The sequence below is a fragment of the Aptenodytes patagonicus genome, chromosome Z (genome assembly GCF_965638725.1).
Source record: "Aptenodytes patagonicus chromosome Z, bAptPat1.pri.cur, whole genome shotgun sequence".
Taxonomy (NCBI): Eukaryota; Metazoa; Chordata; class Aves; order Sphenisciformes; family Spheniscidae; genus Aptenodytes; species Aptenodytes patagonicus.
The window spans coordinates 9,030,501-9,050,667 of NC_134982.1; the positions used below are offsets into that span (position 1 = coordinate 9,030,501).

A 20,167-nucleotide genomic window follows, 5' to 3' on the forward strand; every position below is an offset into this window, starting at 1 on the left:
CTAGTATAGCAGATAACGCCCGCACTGATTGTACGTAAAATAAATATCGGCAGCATGAAAATTAACAAGTCATCTCGACATTTTTCGTCTCCCTCCAAAGAGCTACAATAATACAGTTTGCGCCTTTCCTAGCTTGATGTCATCATCATCAGCATAATTAAAAAAAAAAAAAAAGAGCTTAAAGAGCATGCATTTTTTTTTAGATGCAACAAGAACAGATATAGAAGAGAGCTTGTAACACCACAACCACAACAACAGCAAAAGCAACCCCTGAGCCCGAGAATTCGTCCGTATCTGAACTGCTTTTATTATCAATTGCGAAATCATAATAAGAGTAAATAATAAATAAGAGACATCATCATAATAGGAAGAAGTCAGAACACCTTGGGTTTGTTTTTTTTTTCCCCCTCTCAAATAAAAAGGCAGATTTCCCGATGATCACTGAAATTATAACGACAGCGATTGATCGGAGGGCTTGCAAAGGAAAAGGAAAAAAAAAAAAATCATCATCATTGGTCCTAAAAACGCAACCGTTCCCCTTTGCTCACTTGGCACAATAGAAATTGACTGTCTCTCAAAGAGCCATGCGCCTAGTGCTATTTATAGCCAGGGGCTGTGTTGGAAGATACCATTAAGCTTCTCCCGGGCAGACAGACAGGGGGGTGGTTGGATGGGAGGAGGGGGTTTAGCCAGAGTGGAGGCAAAAGCAATCCCCCACCCCCAGCCTCCCTTCCCCGCACACACACACATCCACACACTCACACCCCACCCCCTAGTCTGGCTGGGAATTTGAACCGATCCAGCCTGTTTAAACGGAAAGGACACAGATCTTCAATGTAAAAAAAAAATCAGATCAGACCCAGAGAGAGAGAGAGACGGAGAGGGAGGAGTGTGTGTGTGTGTGAGTGTGTGTGTGTGTGTGTGAAAGAGGGAGAGGGAGAGAGAGCGCGAGAGAGAGGGAGAGAGAGAGAGGGAGAGAGGGAGGGAGAGAGAAAAGAAGAGGGGGAAAAAAAGGAAAGAAGATTTTCTCTATGTATATAAAGATGGCCACGTTAGCAAACGGACAACCAGACAATACCAGCCTGAGTAGCAATCACAGCAACCCCAGCACCAACGGGCATATGAACGGATTAAACCATAGTCCCGGAAACCCATCCACCATCCCAATGAAGGACCACGATGCCATTAAGCTCTTTATTGGGCAGATCCCCCGTAACCTGGACGAGAAAGACCTCAAACCGCTCTTCGAGGAGTTCGGGAAGATCTATGAACTGACGGTGCTGAAGGACAGGTTCACTGGCATGCACAAAGGTGAGTTACCTCCTGAACTTTCCCGGGAGAGATCGGGAGAGGAAGGCAGGCTCCCGCTCCCTCTCTGGGTCTCTCTTTCTCTCTTTCCTTTCGATTTCATTTCATTTTATTTCATTTTCGGTTGGCCCGGAGGCGGAGGCGGCAGGCTGGGGGGGCAGGGAAAGAAATAATAGACCCTCTTGGAAAGAGAAGAGAGAGAGGCAGGGAAGGGGGTCAGCTCTGTTTGGTTTATTTAGCAGCATTTTTATTTCTTTCCCCCCTTCCTTTTTTTTTGGGGGGGGGGGAGGGGGGGGTGTTAGATGCAGCCACTTGCGAAAGCCGGGGCGCCCAGGCGGGCGCCGGAGCGGGCGGCTGGGCTGGCAGGGAGCTGTCCGCACGCCGGTGGTGCTGAAAGGAGGAAGAGGATTTCTTTATTTATCTTTGGGAGCCGCACGTATTCCACCCAGGGGTGTGTGTGTCCGTGTGTCTGTCCGTGTGCTTGCGCCGAGCTGGGAAGCCCCTATTTTACAACTGTTGTGTATCTGGCACCGGCGCCTTTTCTTTTTTTTTTTTTTTTTTAATTTTTATTTTTACTGCCGTTACAATTATTATTTGTAGTCCTCTCCAAAGCCAGAGGCGGAGAAGAGTGAGTTGCCCCGGGGGGGGGGGGGGGGGGAAGGTATTTCATTTTGGTTTTGTTCAGCGTGGCAACAGGGATATAAACAACAATAAAAAAGCCTACCTCAAGCGGGGCGGGGGTGTGTGTGTGTACAAAATCACGACGTGTGTGTGTATGTGTGTGTGTGTGTTGGAGAGGGCAAGCCAGGAGGGATGGGTAGCAGTTTAGTTCCAGAGGGGAGAAGTCTCTGAGCAGGCATATTCCAAGCACTACTTCAATGTGCCCAAAGTCCATCCTGGGAACTTTTTAGGTTTTCTTTAAAGGCAGTGGAGACGTACTCCCCATGCGATGCCTCGCTTGCTCCATCTCTGCCCGCTCCTTTCCCTGCTTAGCTTAGGCTCTCCGGAGGTGCATTTCAGATTAGATGATGCTACATTTTGGGGGTGGGGGAGGGTGTGTGTAGTGGGGGAGAGATGTTTGTATCCTCGGGTAGGAAAGTAGGACTCACAGGGAGGAAGTTGAAGATAATTTGCATGGTAGCCCCGCTTAGGAGCAGGAGAGACCCAGGAGCAAAGCGAGCCACTTTATTAACTCAGGTTCTGTATATGTGTGTGTGTGTGTGTGTGTTTATTTCATTAGATATGTAGTTATTAAAAAAAAAAAAAAAAAGAAAAGAAAAAGATCAGATCAGAAGCGATTGGGGTGTGACTCCAGATTTAGTGCAGGAGGAGAAAGGGTTTTGCAGGGGGCCACGGGGGGAGTGGAAGTTGCATCTGTTACAGGAGAGGTTCAGTAGCAGTGTCTACTCCAGCTTGGTGGACTCCTGGCAGAGAGAGTCACTGGTAATGGCATTACTGGCTTCCCAGCTTTCCAGATGCCTTGGCGAGTTGTAAATCTTGAACTTAACGGCATGTTTAGCAGGCATCTCTTCCCCCTTCCTACTCACTCCCCTCCTCCCTTCCACCCTCAGGAAATGCGAATGAAAATATACCCTGACAGTGCAAAGTACCAGTTTCTCACAGGCTAGAGAAAACGTTCAGGGCTTGGGGACTGGGGACTCAGTCCAAGTTACAGGATATTTCTTCCTTCCTTTCTTGCCGGTCGCTCCAAACACCCTTCTCATTTTTACAATGATCAGTGTAGCCCTCTTGAACCTTGCTTTCTTTTCAGACTACCTTCCTAGAAGCCACATCAAGGTCTGATGGGCATGACGTCTGTACTATAATAATTATTAATAATAACAATATAATAGTAAGAAGCACAGGGAAAGAAAGGTCCTGGGAGGTTTTGTCTGACAGATGAGGCATAGTGAGAGTAGCCACTGGGCTTGTGTGTGCCTGCATATGTTTGCAAAAATTGTCTAAGGTTTCTGTAAAATAAAAATAACAACAGTAAAAGCTACACTGAAGAGAATCACTCAACATAGTGTAGAAGAAATCTTTAAGCTAACACCTCGATAAAGGATTTTTGTGGTGGAGGGGCATTACTTTGATTTGTTGATAAGATTTTATTCTTTTGTTATGTTCTATCTTAAACCTGTAATTAATCAGCCTATGCGCTAACTTTAATTTCTATTTCATAGATGTGAATTCTTCCTCTTTCAGTTCAGTTTTGCTCTTACTGTATGCCTGTATTCACAGAGGCAAACTCAGGAAGGGGGGGGGGGGGGGGGGGAGGGAGAGAGAGAGAGGGATCATTTATCTTGCTTGGATGTGTTTAACACATATTCCTGAATTAAGCAAGATACTAACTTCATTTCCCTTCATTTCATTTCTGTTCTAAAGCTACAACCTAGGAAAAAAGCCAGGTGGGAAATCTTGTCACCTCATCAAGCCAAATTGCATGAGTTCATCTTGAAAGAACAGTCATTTTTAACCTCCTAGAAGTTTTGGACTTTGGAAGGAAAAATGATAATGATGATTGTTATTTTGCACACTAGGGTTTGAGTGAAGCTTCAATAGACACCGAGTTGCCAGCGTTTCAGAGATCGGTTTTATTTAGTACATCCGAGAAGAGTTTGAACTCCTTTCTAGCGATGCCGCTGATTTATTAGCTAATCCTGATAAAAATGTGCCTCTGGCTACCTGGAAAAAAATTACTTTCTTGCCAGTAGTGATTAATTACTATTAAGTCAAAAAGCATGATGGGGCTTTGAAGGATGAGGATTGTGTTTGGCTTTTTTTTATTATTTTATTTCATTTTATTTCATCTTTAATCTTTTTTTTTTTCCTCTTCCTTTCTCTAAATGCAGTCATGTGAAGCATAGTATTCACTCTCATCTCCTTATTTTAGCTTTGTTTTGCAGGCATAGGTGAAGAATTGCATAAAGATAGTTCAACTTGGCTCTCAGGGGTAGGATAGCAATATGAAACCCCAAGATGCTTTCCATAAGTGATGCATAATGCTTATACATTAATTGATCCATCACTCTCAGTTGATTTCTTTCCTAATCCAGGCGATGAGGCTGTGGCAGTGGTATACCCTGAAGGGTTAATAGTGGGCTGTAGTTTATTTAAGTGTATGGAGAGCAAACCTTGGGTGTGGAGGGGGAGAAGGTGGGTTTGTGTTGGGAGGAGGGAAGAGACAGGAATTAGCTTAAAGCAAAACCGTAGCAACCAGAGTAATTTCAGGTGTAATTCCATTGAAATGAGAGCACAGGATGTGTATTCTTGAAAATATTATTAAGAGATCCTATTGTGGTGCTCCTGTACAGCAGGAGGAAATCGAAAATTAAGAACATGAAGATAAAGTACATGACTATGCCTCCCTCCCCAAAAAAACTATCACAAAAGGAGTGTGAAGTCCCAGGTTCTCTCACCAGGCCAGATACCAGGGAAGAGGCAGGGGAGCACGATTCTCTTGCAGACACGCAAAGAGAGAAAAGGGTACGGGGGGAAGCAGCGTGTGAGGGAAGGTGGGAAAGGCTTGCCAGATCCCCGAAAACAAGCTTTCATGGCATGAGTGTAGCTGCTGCATATTTCCCCTGTCCTTGCTTCTCTCCACACGGGGCAGGAACAGGCTCCTGCTGTGGTACTTTGCTCTAGGGTTGAGAAGAGGCTGTGTGCTGAGATCCGCGGGTAGAAATCTACCGGGGCTGAACTGACCCACCCACGCGCTCACACATACACACACACATATACACACGCACGGAGTTAACTAATCACACTTGAACAATTTAACAAGCCATTCATTCATAACTTCCCCCCTTCTTATCCAGCAGTGGAGTATGCTTAAAGGCTGAGTTACTGGGAGACATAAAGGTTAGTGCTCTCAGGACAGCCATATTATAATGCATTATCTTTGAAGTCATTTAAGGCCAATTTAAGTGGTATTTAGTATAATATTTATGAATTAATGTAATCTAAATATAGGACTGTCCCCATAGGTTTAAACAGCCTTTTCTATCGAAGCTTGCTTGTACCCAAGGCCTGGAATGTGTTTTAATTTAAAACACGCAGGTCTCCATAATATTCTATTTAGGAAGTCAGAAGAAATCAGCATTCCACACTTAACTGAGATTTACTGAAACACACGCGGGTGAGTGCACTTAAAGAGTGGAGAGAGTGTGCAGTGGGAAAGCAAGAGTCTTCCATAGACCCGAGAGCTACAACATTCTTTCAACCCTTTTTTTTTTGGGGGGGGAAACACAAAAACCCCAAAACCTCCTTGAAATCCACCATTGCAGTCCCGTGGTTAGGATGTTGTTCCTACCTGACCCGAACCTCACTCGATAAGCATTCAATGCAGCTAGAAAAATGCAGTATGAAAAGAATAGTTTAGTTCTTTTGCTGCTTTACCTTCTCAAAAGTATAAATAATTTTGAAATTTAAGACACCTTGGGGGTAGGTAAACAAGGCTTCCATTCATTATATTCTGTTCAGTTTGATTACAAAGATAGATGATAGAAAAATTAAAACCTTGTTAAGTCTAAGGATGTTTATGAAGGTTTTGGATATCTCAGGAATTCAAAGGTGCAATGAAAATGAGCATTCAGTTAAGATGATATATTTGTGTATATGTATAAATGTATAGATTTGTGTGTGTGTATACATACAGAAAAAAGAGATGTATACACATTCATGCATATAGCCTTTGGGAAATGGAAATTTAGTTGAAAAGAAGCACAACGCAATACAGGTGCTGAATAAACTCCTCCATAATTGAAACATAAGGCTTGCCTGGCTGAAAGCAACACATACAGCATTTAGTATGGTAGTAAACCAAACAAGTTTTAGGGAGGTAAATGCACAAATAAACTGGAATAAAACAGAGGAGGCTTTATGCCTTAGGTCTAAAGAACAACCCCTTAAAACAATCAAAATGCAATTGGATAGCTTGATGGAAGAGAGAAGAAAAAAGCAACCCCCTGTACATTATAATCTCCTGTACAGATGAGCGTGTATGTGTTTTGATAATGTCAAACAGATAGCCCAGATTGCTTCATAAATTAGAAGGCTATATGTTAACTCTTTTTGCAGGGGTCTGGACATGGATTCTGGTTTCTAAAAGCAGCTGCAGCCAGTTATGATGCTGTTGTTACGGTTGTGTCAGCATTTCCAATACAAACTCCAATTTTCTGGAATCTCTCGCTTGGCTGTTAAGTTTTGCACTGAAAGCTGTTCTTCAGCTAGCCCCACTACCATATCAACTAATCAACCTTACAAGAAAGGATTTGTTTTAAAGTTACATAATGTGGAGGAAAGAAAGAAATTAAAGTTTGTGTTTCTAGAGCTTTTGTTTCTTCTCTTACCTTTCTCCAGGTTAGACTTATATCTCCTACACATTTATGGATTATGATTGCTTTTGTCCCTCAATATCTACATATACTGGTGCCTTTGGGCATTTTAGGGAAGGAAAAAAGGTACTTCTTTTTTTCTTTAAAAAAATAAATAGCGACAACAACGAAATTTCATAGTATTTACTCGGCCAAACCAAGGTTTTAATTAAAGGGTGAATCAGGAACTTACTAATTTTTGAAGTATGACAACAGAAACAGGGGACAGTTAGTTTTTGTTTTATTTACTTTTTTTCCTGTATTCAGTCAGAAGAGATCGGGAACGTCAGCACTGAAGTAGGGGGAAAAATTGAGGATCCTTGTCACCTTGGATGAAAAGCGTGGTTCATCTGGTCCTGTATCCTGCATCGGCCAGTGGCCAATGCCACAGACAGGGCTTTCTTTAGCAGAGGATTCAAATTGCATAGTATAATAAAAGCCAGGCAGCTGATGGAATAGTCTTTTGAAGGAAGTTGTCAGAGAGTATCTGGAAATTTTGCCCGGGTAAAGAGTGAGTGAGATTGTGGAAAGTGTCTTGTGCTCAACTGGAAAGCGGATTGTATCTGTCAAGGAGGGCGGGCAGAGGACTCCCTATGCACGGTGGTCAAGAGCAAGGGGCAGAAGGGGCTGGATGATCGAGGAGGACCTCCTCTAGCCTTAAGAGCTGGAAATACGCAGCCACATTTTTCAGCAAGACATCAGGGTGTTTTTTATCATGCATACCCTGTGCGCATGCATACCAGCCGCACTGACCCGACAGACCATAACGACACTAAAGGAGCTGTTACCGTCCCTCCCGTCAATCAAGTGTGAACTGAGGCGGGTTTATGCGACAGGCAGTAATGGTTCCAAGGGAGAAAAAGTAGGGGAGATGATCTAGGCTGTTGGGCTGCTTACCTGCATTTAAAATGGAGAAAAAGCATCAGATGCCCAAAGATTCACATAGGTGTTGGCTGTAGCCTTACAATAATATTCCATAATAGCAGGAGGCTGCAGAGCTCAACATGACCTGTCCATCAAGTGCTGTCTGGTTTCTGTCCTGTAAGAGTTTGCACTAAACAAGTGAGGTGTTAAGTGAGCTGAGTTGAATCCCGGCCTTAACAAATAGGTTAGTGTTTCATTAATCCCAGCATCATCTTTACTGAGGGAGTGAAGGCCTGCTGCCTGCTTGCTGGGCAGAAGTCAGTGAGATTTTTGCCATTACTTCAGTGGGTTCATGTTTGGAAATCCTGGTGCAGGCTAGCACTTACTCAGTGTTTCACATTCCCTTTAAAATTCCAGATCGTGGATTTACATAGCAAACCACAACACTTGCAGTTAACGCTACCGGCTTCTATGCTTGCTGGCTTGTCCCTTAACTTAGCTTTCCTTCTGTAAGTGAAACTAAAACTAAAATAAAGCTGAGGAACTGACAAAAGCCTGACCCCTGCCACATTTCTCACTCACTTAACTGCTCCACCGATGCCCGTATGACTGTTGCCGGGGTTTGTCATGGCGGACTGACCCTTATGTATTAAAATCTGCAGCAGAAAAAGGGAAAAATAATAACCATGGTGAGTTAAAGTTATGGCTTTTCTTCCACTGTCGCTTCACTGACTGAGCTGGGGTATATATTATAGGGGCCTCTCTCTTTCCATAACTCCTCGAGATGCATCGTTGCATTTTGGGGATCGCAGGATCTATTGAATCACTGTCTGCACTGCATTGCTTGGTGTGGGTTGGAGTCAGGATGTCACCACAGATATTGCATTTGTTTGCTTTTGTCACAGTGAGCCACAGCCTGAATGCACACACAGGTGAATGCAGCTTTTAATGTGCATTCATTATATCCAACTGACATCCCCTTGAAGGAAGAGAGGGCTTATTATTGTCGCTTCTTAAAATAAAGATGGATGAGAGCTCTAAACCTCTCAAATAAAGTGCCTGACCATACGTAGTAGCTAAAAATAAATCATATACAGCCATCTATTCCATGTAAATGAATGGCAAGACATATAGATATAGACATTGTGTTAAGTTTGTCAAGCAGAAGCAGCCAAAAATATCGATCAAGGCAAGGGGGAAAAATTGATAATGAACTGGACTCCAAGAAGACTTTAATTGACAGTGACTTCTGTGAACCAGCTTTGGACAGTATATATAAACTGACCACGATGTAACTTTATCGCAATGCACTCTCCTTTAATTAATTGTCACCTTTGTTAAGACTGGCTACAGATCAAAGGTTTAAAGATACTTAACAGGTTCTTAGTAACAAACCCTTCAGATGCATTAGAAATAGCCGACAGCTCAGCCAATGAGGCATGCAGATTTCGATCTACCTCACACTTATCTGTTTATTTCTCCCTCCTTTGTTGAACATGGACAATCATTGTTTAACATTAACTATTTCATAGATGGCTTTGTTGGCAATGTTGATGCCTCCAGGGATATATAGTTACCAGTGAAGGAGGCCTTCACTATTAGGTCTGCCAAAGTATTTTGCCACCAGAAAGTTGCTGACGGTTTGATAGACTAAGGTGCAGTGCAGACACAGTTTGTAACACATGCTATTCTTTCCCCTTTATGTTGTTGAGGTCTGTAACTTCCTTACTTAAATCTGGGAAACATAAAAAGACATCGTTTGCATGAAAGGTGCAGCTGAGAATTAACTTTTATGTGAAAAGTGCATATGCAGAGAGATACAAGTGTGCTTGCCACGTCTGTATATCACACACACGTGCAACCATTTATTATATGTGCATATTAATGAAAACATGCATTCAGTACAGACAGGCTGATACACGTCTCTAAATAATTCCTTTCTAAAAGACAGTAGAGAGATCATACTCTTGCATGAAAGTGGCAGGTGACTTAACAGGTTATTCCCGGAATTATATTCAGAGTTTAATATGATAAATAGCTGTTTGTTCATTATACTAATTTAATGATACAGTCACACTTAATTAATCCATGTCTGGTTTATTTGTACATTGTGTCTGAGTCTCCAAAATATTTTAGAGGCAACCCGGCTGACTTCCCGCTGCGCTGGGGCAGATAACTCTGGACACGAAGCTTCTTCAAACGGAATAAAAATGGAGCTTTGCAGACAGAGTTGGTCTGATGAGATCTGACTGCATATTTGGCCTGTTTCTAATTCAAATGCCTGTGTATATAATACACAGAGACTGTGTATGCACGCATGTATCGAAAGGGCAGACTTACATTTGCACATAGTTCCTCTCCTTTTCAGTCCCTAAGGATAGATTCGCATCACATAATATGCATCACTCACTGCAAACGCACACAAATATCTTTGTCGGATTCGGTAGCTTCTTGCAGGTAGATGTATAAAGCAGCATCAGCCTAATAATATCCCTATAAAACAGTGCTTCCTTCTTAGGATCCAGAGGGATGAAGGTTGTCAGAAGATCAAAAGATATATCACAGTGTGCTTGTAGAAATCCCCTGATTATGTTTCCTCTCTATAATGCTCTAATTCACTATTTGATCAATTGTAAAAGGGCCAATGCTTTAGGAGGAAAAAAAAAAAAGTATTAGGTTACTAGATGCTTGAGGGTGAGTGAAAATCACACCTAAAATTATATGTAGCAATACAGTAATGAGCTTATCAATACTTCTTTAAGGAATCTGACAGCCCTATAGGAGAGATTCAGTTCTGTGAGCAAAGGTCACAATATAGATATTGCTTATTAAGACTATCGATAGCCTGGTTGACCAATCTAACCAAAGACTGTATAATGTACCTGCTGTTAACAGGCAGGGAGGAGAACTATGAAGAATTTACAGAATTGCCCACATGTAATATTAATAATATTGATTGATTCTAATAATATAATAAGGTAAAGATGCACTTCTTTGAAATGGTGCATGAGAGAGGCGGGCGGAGAGAGCAGGAGATACCTTTGCTAAGTAGATTGAACTGGCTTGCACCTCTTTGAAAGCTAACCCAAAGAAAACTCAGTTTTCTTGCCTCTTACAGGCAGGGCTCTGTTTCTTGCCCATTATTTCACCTGACCCAGACAGAAACAAGATACCTTTTTCTCTACGATTGGGTCTTAGCCTGGCAGCTGCAGAGAAGCCAGGGGCCTGAGAAACTCAGAGCAACCAGGACCATTTTGGTCAACCAGTTCAGCCCCCGTCAGAACAGGATTAATCTCAGAGTGCTCTTTTTCAACACAGCAATACAATGAAAGTGCTTGATTTATTTTATTTTTTCACACCTTCAGCAGCATTTAAGAAATGGGAAAAAGAGTGTGGAAGTAGCGTATATTCTATCATATGCATAATCTATAATTGACGGGAAAGGGCTTTGCAGAGCAGCTACAGACCTGCTCTAAAGCCTGCTGAAGTCTTCAGGAAAACTCTACCTTGCCTCCAGCAGTGTTTGGATTGGACCCTAAGTTACGGGCAGTTCTGCAAGATACTGCTCGTTGAGGCAGGAATGACCGATAATATGCAATGTGACTGCCTTAAGGTTGTTACTCATCTAAATCCAGATACGCAGACCTGCTTGCTTCCGAATTTCCTAACTACTCCCTCTTCAGCAATAGGCTGCCTTATCTAGGTATGCTAGTTCACTCCTTTTGCTATACCATTCAGCTTGAAGTGTCTCATTCCAGTTTCCGTGTGGTAGTTTCAAGATGGTTTGCATTTCATTATGCCTTCTCTCAGTTTACAGGGCAAGTGTTTTTCTTTTGTGAGCATTTAATTGCTTTTAAAAGCGATTTATTTGTTCGTATTCCATCTTCAATAATACATGGATGAGGATGCAATTTTTCACCCTCTTTTATGAAGATATATTGTTATTCAGTTATGCTATTCTGCGGGTTTTGTTCTGTTTTGTGCATTCGGAGGGAGTCTGGTCATTTTTTTTCTTTGTTTTCCTTCTTCCTATCTTTTTTTTTGTTTGGATTATGGATTTTTTTTTTTTCTTTTAAGAAAAAGAAATCTCATTCAAGATACTGGCAATAAATGAGAAAAGTAGGAGTGGAAGTGAGGAATGGGCAAGACAACCAACAAAAATCCTTTGGCAAAGTCTTTAAAAGCATACCATTGCTGCATGTTTATTTGCAAGAGTCTGGATCCAGCCAATTTTGATACCAAAGAAAAGAGTATCTTACAAGTGATTTAACTCCAAGTTTAGTCATTGTCAGAGAAGGGGAAAAAAAAGCAAGCCAACCCATAAAAACACTAGAAGGAAATGTACGTAAAGATCTTGAAGGAGATAAGGGTGATAGCGTGGTGCTAGGTTTTACATTTTACTATTGGGCTAGTAAAAGTTAACACCAAATTAAATAAACAAATAAATAAACAAGAAAAGCAAGCATTGCCATTCCTTCTGGATTATTTGCTAGTGGCTAATACACTTCAGAGCTGCCCCCTCTAAATTGCTGCCTGTGCCTGCAGCGTCATTCAAAGGAAGGGCATTATCTGGTGGGTGAGGGCGGGCAGTGAGGATGCCTGGGTTCTAATCACGGTGTGGATAATTACTCACCAACGCTCTCTGATGGAGTCACTTAAGCTCGGTGCCTTCAGGCCTGATCTGAAACCTGTTGAATCAATGGGAAGATTCCCATTGGCTCCAGTGAGCTATTGATCTTTCATTTCCTCATCTGCAATATTAAGCCAGTTGGATTTTCTTTTATTATTCTTTTTTTTTTTTTTTTTTTTAGAAAGGAGAAGTTAATGGCATAAATTTGACATTTATTTTTTCTCAGTAAAGGTTGTGGTGCATCTCTGATGACAAATGTGTTACATCAGAGCCCCTTTCAGTGCAGATCAGGAAAACATGCTTTCAAAAAACACGTGGTGGGGAGGTGGAAAATTAGCTTTGCTCATTTCACTTGTAAATACATATTTGTCCCTGCTTTGCCAAGAAAGGGTCAATGGCAATTTTGCCAGTTTTCTTTGTGTGAGTAGGATTCAGCCTTTGTAATCTCTCTGTCTACAGGAATATCATCATTCACTGATTCAGGATCTTGGGGTTTTTTTTCCTTCTTTTAGTGAATCACATATATACTCTTCATTGTTATGGCAACTGAGGGAGCTGCAAAGCTCAAGGATTTGATGAAGGGCTGCATCCCACCTTTCTTCTCTAAGGGCCTGATCCAAACCTATTGTTTGCAATACGATTTGGATCAAGCCGAAGGTATCTGCCTTCACCGGGTCAGTAAAAAGAGCAAGTTCCCTCTAGACAAGTGTACTCCTGCCCTCAGTATGGGCAGATGGAATTGGCAGTCGTCGTCCATTTGCTGAGGACCGACCCAACACTCTCTGAAGTCAATAGTTAGACTCTGACCCAGCCTCACAAACAACAGACAGACACCATGTGAATCCTTAAGCAGGAATGTGAAAGTCCCTGACTTTGACAGAGCAAGGTAGTCCAGAAGGGAGTTTTCACTGCTGCTACCCAAGAAGTAGCTTATTGTGGGGAATAAACAAGGTTCCAGTGACCTCGAGTATCCAGCCACAGCAAAATTAATTTAGAAACCTTTTCATTTAAAAGCGGGATTTCAGGTGATCTCCTACAGTGAAGATCTGACAAGCAAATGAATCAACCTCCCTGTTTTTTTATTATTTCAGTTGCAGTTTTAGTTAGTTCATCAATAGCAACGTATGTGGGTTTTGGTTTTTTTTGTGTTTCCATCCCATCTGTGCTTACGTCTTTTATGAAATAAATGGAGGAGCTGGAGTGTTCATGTGTGTATGTGTGTGTGTAGAGTCGATTATCTAACCCCTAGTCTATTTGAAATCATCACAGTGCACTTAAGTCAATGATATTCTGTCAAAGGTGGAGAGGAAGCGTGCGTGCAGCGTGAGTGTGCGAACGTGATGCTGCTTGATTGCCTGAAATCCAACTAAGTCTCAGTTTCAAAGGCCCGGGGGCAGCAGGGAAAGTATTTGTTTGTTTAATTATTTATATATTTACTCAGCTTTACTGACAGTGTTTGCAGATGGGGAAAAAAAAAAAATTGAAGAAGGAATGTTGGGTTCTTGTTTGGAGGGGAACGCGTGTTGTATTAGCCTCAATCTGTTCGCCCATATAATGGCTGCTTTGTGCTGTTAAATGATCATTTGTTACTGACCGGCTCATTGAAAAAGGCCAGAGAGGTGCTGGTAGAATTAGATTTTACGAGTTTATTCATAAAAGGAGTTGCACAATAGGTGTGTCATTCCCCTGTCTTCTCCCCTACGCCGATCCAGGGACAGGACTTCTGGCAGCAGCTTCTTAATTCAAAGAGAAATAGCCGAGCCACCAGCAGGCCCAGTGACCCTGCTCTCTGCTACCAGGCAAAAGCCATCGGACCGATTGCCGGGCGGGCGTCTCGGTTCTCCATCCCTGGCCCCTGCATTTGCTTTCCAAGTGCTGCGCCCAGGCTCTTGCTGGCTGGGTTTCCATCTGAGACCAGCTCCTCACCCTCCCTTCCCAAGCTTCCTCCCCTGGTTGCAGGTGAAAGCATGGATGCGTGGACCACAGGCTCAGATCCGTCCCCAGGGTCAGGTCCCTTCCCCAGGCACCTCTCCAGGCTCACTGCCTGTTCCCACAATGTCCTTCTCAGCCTACCTGTGCTCATGAGTCGTTTATTTTCCATAGCCAACTTCTGCCGCTACAGACCTGTTTCCCCAGCTCTCGCCATCGCTGTTCACACTCCTCTTCCCTCAGTTCAGCTCTGCACCGATGTTTTGCCCTCATGCTGTCACTGGCTGTCACCCCTGTAGAGAGCACTTCACCGGTTCATGTCACGAGTCACCACTCTGATTCTCTCAGACCACGTTAACTCTCTCTCCTTTCCGTGTTCTTCCCTGAACAGGGTTAGGGAAAAGGGAGCCATACTGACCAAGTATTTTCAAAAAGAAAAAAGCCACGGGTAGTAGCAGAAATACCCACACCCACAAAGTATACACACACAGATACACAAACATCTGTATTTCTGTACGTAAACTACTGAGAGGGTAGACAGAAAAGGTGGGGTTTTTTCTTTTGATGTTCAAAGCTCGATGTCCTCTTTCAAAGATTAAAAAAACCCAAAACGGTGCAGTAAGTCTAGAATTTCACCAAGGCAATTGCACCTTTTTTTTTAACTTTTCTTGTTTCATTAAATCAGCAGCACATTTCTCACACCTGAACAAAAATCCTGCATACATTTTCCTTTGAATTCTTAAAATCGTGATCTTATTCTTAACTATTCCTGGCAGCCCCTTCTGGGACTACAGTTCAGCTTCTTTCAAAAATATTTTTCCCTGCTGTTTTGAAATATAACTATCCCTCAGCTCCAGGACCCTTCTCTAGCAACCCCAAATTAAAGCAAGAAGGCAAAATAACCCTTTGATGTAGTGCTGCACCAGTCTTCTTCATTCAGAGGTAGGTAGGAAGGGATTAAGACCCTGTTTCTAGCCCAGCCCTCTTACTAAACTTCTGCGTCCTGCCAGACCCCATTCCTAGACCTTGCTCTTCCTCAGTTTGCTATACGTAAAGAGGAATTTATGATATCCAGCTTTGCAAAGAGCTTTGTGTGTATTTAAGGTGTAAGTCGTGCTGCAGCTTTAGCGGTGATGGTCTAAGGTTATAAATGAGACAACATTTGTAAGGAGAGGTAATATCTTTTATTAGTCTGGCTGATATAGCTGGGAAAAAAACGACAGACTTCCTTGTGTGCCTGAAAGCTTGTCTATTTTTTTCCAACTATATCAGTTGGTCTAATAAAAAATATTACCTCTCCCGGCAAGCCTTGTCTCATTTGAGGTTTAAAACATGTAGGCTGATTATTTAGGCCTGGTTTTTGTCTGTCTTGAGGGATTAGACATTTCCTCACCTAGGTGGCCAGGGGAAAAGCAGCCCGGGTTGGTGTCCCCTTCTCTCACCTTCTGTGATCAACAGCAGTGGCCATCTCACAGGCGTTAAGAGGCGCAGAGAAACTCTGACAGCCCCTATTTTCTGATCCTGGAGATGTTCTTTCTTTTTTGCTGTTCTGCTTCCTTGCAGAGCACCACATGCCCTCTCCTCACCCCTGTGACTGTGATTTATTTATAAAATTGCTGCATGTATGTGTATGCACGCATGTGTGTGGGCAACCACACAAACATCGCCAAGCTGCCAAGCAAGCTGACGAGTATTTTCTAATGTATTTAGCAAGTAATAATGCAAACCACAGGCGAAAAGTACAGCGAGGAGAACAGGTAAAATACTTGAGCCAGGGAAGACTTTGGAAGGAAGGGATTTTTCCCTCAGCTACAAATAAATTGCAGCCCCCACCATGTCTGGGAGAAGCATTTTGGGACTTTTTTTGTTTGATTTCATAAAACACGGCTGAAAATACCGAGGAGCTGAAAAGAATCCAGAAGCAGGTAGCAGGTTTTCAGACGCGGCAAAATCCTGCTCGTATGCATAAGGCAGCAGTAGTCAGAGGACAGCTATTACTTATGCTTGGCTTTACTACCAGGGAAAGCATCAGATCATCTATTCAGATCAGGATAGTCAGCTATGCCAAAGGTTTCATCAAATATTAAACATGGTCAGTAAACTTAAACCAACGTTGGATGTGCAGGAGTTCTGCTCCTTTTCAAGCAAGCACTCTAAGAGGAGAAAGTTTTCTCCCATCCCTCTCCGATTGGGATTTTTTGTGGCTGGAGGGATCCTTTTTTCAGACAGGGACCCACACTGGTGTATGTCTAGGTAAATACATGTGCACGTGGGGGTTTGCATGTGTCTCTTACCCTGTCAGGTAGAGACTGAGTTGTTTTTTCCCTGCAAGTTCACATCTTTCTCGCTCAGACAATTTCCCGTACGCTTCTACTCGTTCACCCCATATATTTTTCTGTGTCCATCTGTCCCTCTCCAAATACAATGCTTTCTCTCGCATGCTCCCTCTCATCATCCGTTCAACTGGGTTAGAAAGGTGCGTGCAGGTAGATGTGTATGTGTGTGTATTTGCAAACCCGTGCAGGTAGATGCGCATATCTGACTGCTTGTTGATAAATAATACACGTACAAAGCCACATCTGCCTCCTTCTTACGTACATTTGGGTTGTATTTACACCCTCCAGTCCTTATTTATTCTGACTGGGGGCACTCAGAGGTAGAACATTTTGCAGGGAATTATGGTTTACGATGTTACCTCTCCCTTCTATTATTCATTCTCTCTGATTTTTATCTAATCTCTCTTTGATTGTCCTGGTGCAGCTTAAGAGACAAAGTGAATTTTTATTACATCATCAATATAATCTCCAGCTAATCGGCATCTGTGTGCATTACCATGCCCCCTTTGGCTTTTCATCTGTGTCCATAAATAGTAAGAATAATAATCGGGGCTGTTTTTGTGTGTGTGCGTGTGTTTGTGTGTGTGTGTGTGTTGGTATCAGGCGGAGAGTCACAGCTGCACTTTTTCATTTCAGCCAGCTTGTTTTAGCAACATTGGACCCAGCTTTGTGCAGATTGTCTTGACTATTGCCCAGATTAATTTCCTGGTGCCTATCGCTTAAATCATGGAAACAATTAAAGCGGATGAATCCATACACATCTTCTCGCAGCGACTGAACTTTGCTGTTAACTTGTACACATATTTCCATGGCGTTACAGGCAACGTGCCCAGTGCCAGTGGAGTGTGGAGCAGTTAACATATCCCCCCACCTTAGAGGTGTTTAACCTCTAAATTTTTAGTGTGTACTTGCTACTTTTTCTTGGGCAAGAGGATAGTACATCACATGTCTTTGAACAGGAAGCTCAGAGACCAGATTTTTGGCTTTTGATTGCTGATATTTTTCCACAGCTTGCTGTGTAGTACTTAGCCTGCCACTCAGGTCTGCAAATTTTGCAGAGTTGAGCTCCTATACATTTTTTCTCCTCTTCTCTTCTGGAAGAACAATGACAATAATACTTCCCCATAAAGTAAGACTTGTGCCGTACTTTGAAATTTTCATCCTCTGTACAGATGTCTTGTGCATTTTAAACAGAATTGCTCTGCTTTCTCTTTAAAATACCCTGATTTGGCAGAGCAAGACAATGACAGTGCCTCTCTGTTAAGCAGGCAGACTTCAGATTGGCTTTCCAGTGGTTTAGGGTGATACTCGCATCCGATACGCAAACTGTAATCCTTGTGCCCCATCCTGCAGTGCCAGGATTAGTCCTTTCCGAGTTATCCAAGCCTGATCACAAACACCGTGCCAGAGTTCAACCAGATACAACGAAGTCTTCAATAAAAAGGGCACATACACACATGGACAAATTTTAGACTGATGTACTAAACAGCAGCGAACCCCTTGGGAAAGGGCCTGTATGTCTTCCAGATAAAATGTAGTTATGGTATAGAACCGTCCATCCAGCAAAGTGTGCACTTAATTCATATTGTGGAAAGCCTTCCAGAAAGCAATAGGTTCTTAAAGTTGAGCAGGTGCTTAAATGCTTTGCTGGATCCATGGAAATCTGCAGTTCAGATGAAATAATTAAGCGTAGGGGTGTTACAGAAGCCAAGTGAAAAGCATAATTCTGTGACTCAGAAATAACACTCCTTCATAGCTGTGGCAGAACACTGAAATCATGAAAGAAACACCGTGTAGCTTGAACACCTTGCAGCGTGGATCGGGCTGAGACCCTTCCTATATTTCAAAATATTTCCTTCCTGATCTTTTTTATGGACAGATTCTGATTAGACTTGGCCTGGGAATGGGAGTTGCTCTGAGCAAAGAGAAACACAGAATATTTTCAGTTCTCATCTTCAGTTTTCTTTTTTTATACCAAACCCTTTTCCCTGGCCCCTCCAGCTCCACTCCCTGTTTTGACAAACCAGCTCATTTATCAGATGGGAAAAGAGGAAGGGGGGAATGAGAATATTTTTGGTTTCTTCTGTTTTGCATGATATAATCCCCCTCTCCGCTTAGCACCTCCGTAAATAGGAGCTCCGATCTGAAACTGGTCACAGTTTATCGCACTCAGGACTAGACCAGATTGGGTCCTGAGTCTCTGTCAACCATGTAATAAAGAGACCAGAGTTTTACACTGTACACAGATAAAGTTGATACTTCATGTAACACCTCTTGATTTTCCTGGTTCCATTATTGTTTTGCATTTTAATTTTGGAGGTTTATTTGCATGTGTATTGCTAGGCCTCTCTTTATTGTTTCACTATTTATTTATGCCTTCTTGCCCCTCCTTACACCCCTTCTTGCCCAGCTTGCCCAAACCCAGCAGCTCAATCCCCTGGGCAGGTATGAAACCAACAATCATTCCTGGATAAAAATCTACCTTGAAGGATGAAGACCATCTCCCGTTTGTAAGTGGAAGGCATGAAAAAGAACACATCACTTATCTGAATTTGCTGTTCATCCAAGCACTGTTTATGGAGATTTACAGTACCTTGCCTGTGCAAAGAGCTCTATTGCATGGTGACTGCTGGAGGATTTTAGGTGGCAGTATTAGCTGCGGTATTAAAAATGCATCGGAAGGCACAGGGTGGGAGATTAGTTGGATAGAAAGACCCATGAATGAAGGGTTAATTACATTCAAAGAGGCCATCGTATAGAGCAGAAGAGGCAATAGGTTTCTTTTCTTCAAAATTTACTAAATAGCTGGAAACATGGTTTAATGAATTTTAATGGGATCTTTCTGAATCCTATGCATATTGCATCTGCTGACTGTAGGAAGTCAAAGTATTGTTGAAAGGGAGGGTATTGCCCTACTTTAGGTTTCACAGTTCAGTATTTAAAAAAATATTCTGCAACAAGCACTTTATTCAATATATATTTTTTTTCCTTATTTAATTCCCCCCCCCTTGCAAGCAGAAAAGACTTTCAGGATCTGTGAGCCCTCAATACCATAGATTATTCTACTGTTACGTAACACGTGCTTTACATTTATTGAGCCATCTTGTGCCGTCAAGATAAAGGAGGCCTTAGTATTTTTCCCTGCTTAGGAGCCATCTATGAAGACGTGGTGATGAATTCTGCTCTCAGTTATACCCATGTAAATCTAGAGAAACTGACTCCCGTGAATTTCTTCCAGGATTACTGCGATATAAATGAGATCAGGATTTGGCCCAGTCTGGCAGGAGAAAGAAAGAAGAGAAAGAGTCAGAGTTCTCTTTTTTCCTTTGCAGTGTGCATGGGCTGGGATGACATCGTACACCACACAACTCATTTCCATGAGGGCTCCATCAGGGGCAGCAGAAAAGCCAATCTATTTGACTCCGATGCAACACAAACAGGATATTCGCACTTTAGAAAGAGCGGGTCACTTAGCAGCATGTCAGAAGTCTTGACTGCAACATCTTCATCATGCTGATTTGTGGTGAGCCAGCATCATCTTCCGCCTCAAAATCAAAGGGAAACTGAGGCAGGGCATGTAGTGAGCCTGTCTCAGAGCAGCTGTGTCTGGCTCCTGCCCGTATTTTTATGTCTACCTTCACTGTGTTGAGGTTGCCCATTGCCTTGGTAACTTGAATTTTCTCTGTCGCTCATTTTCAAAATGCCAGGCACCCTCTCAGACAGCT

General features: G+C 42.6%; 1 protein-coding gene across 14 annotated transcripts in view; it reads left to right on the forward strand.

Moving 5' to 3' along the window:
* Window positions 1-970: 970 nt before the first annotated feature.
* The window catches only part of LOC143172364 (CUGBP Elav-like family member 4), a 719,169-nt gene continuing 699,972 nt past the window's right edge, over window positions 971-20,167 (forward strand). For 13 of the 14 annotated variants that reach the window (XR_012997334.1, XR_012997335.1, XM_076361718.1 and 10 more), the window contains exon 1: window positions 972-1,311. Coding sequence is in view for 12 of the 14 variants with exons in the window: in XM_076361718.1 (XP_076217833.1) it covers window positions 1,032-1,311 (280 nt within the window). In the remaining 2 variants the exon portion in view is untranslated. Of the gene's footprint in view, window positions 1,312-20,167 lie in introns of all 14 variants that reach the window. The other variant, XM_076361730.1, reaches the window with a different exon arrangement.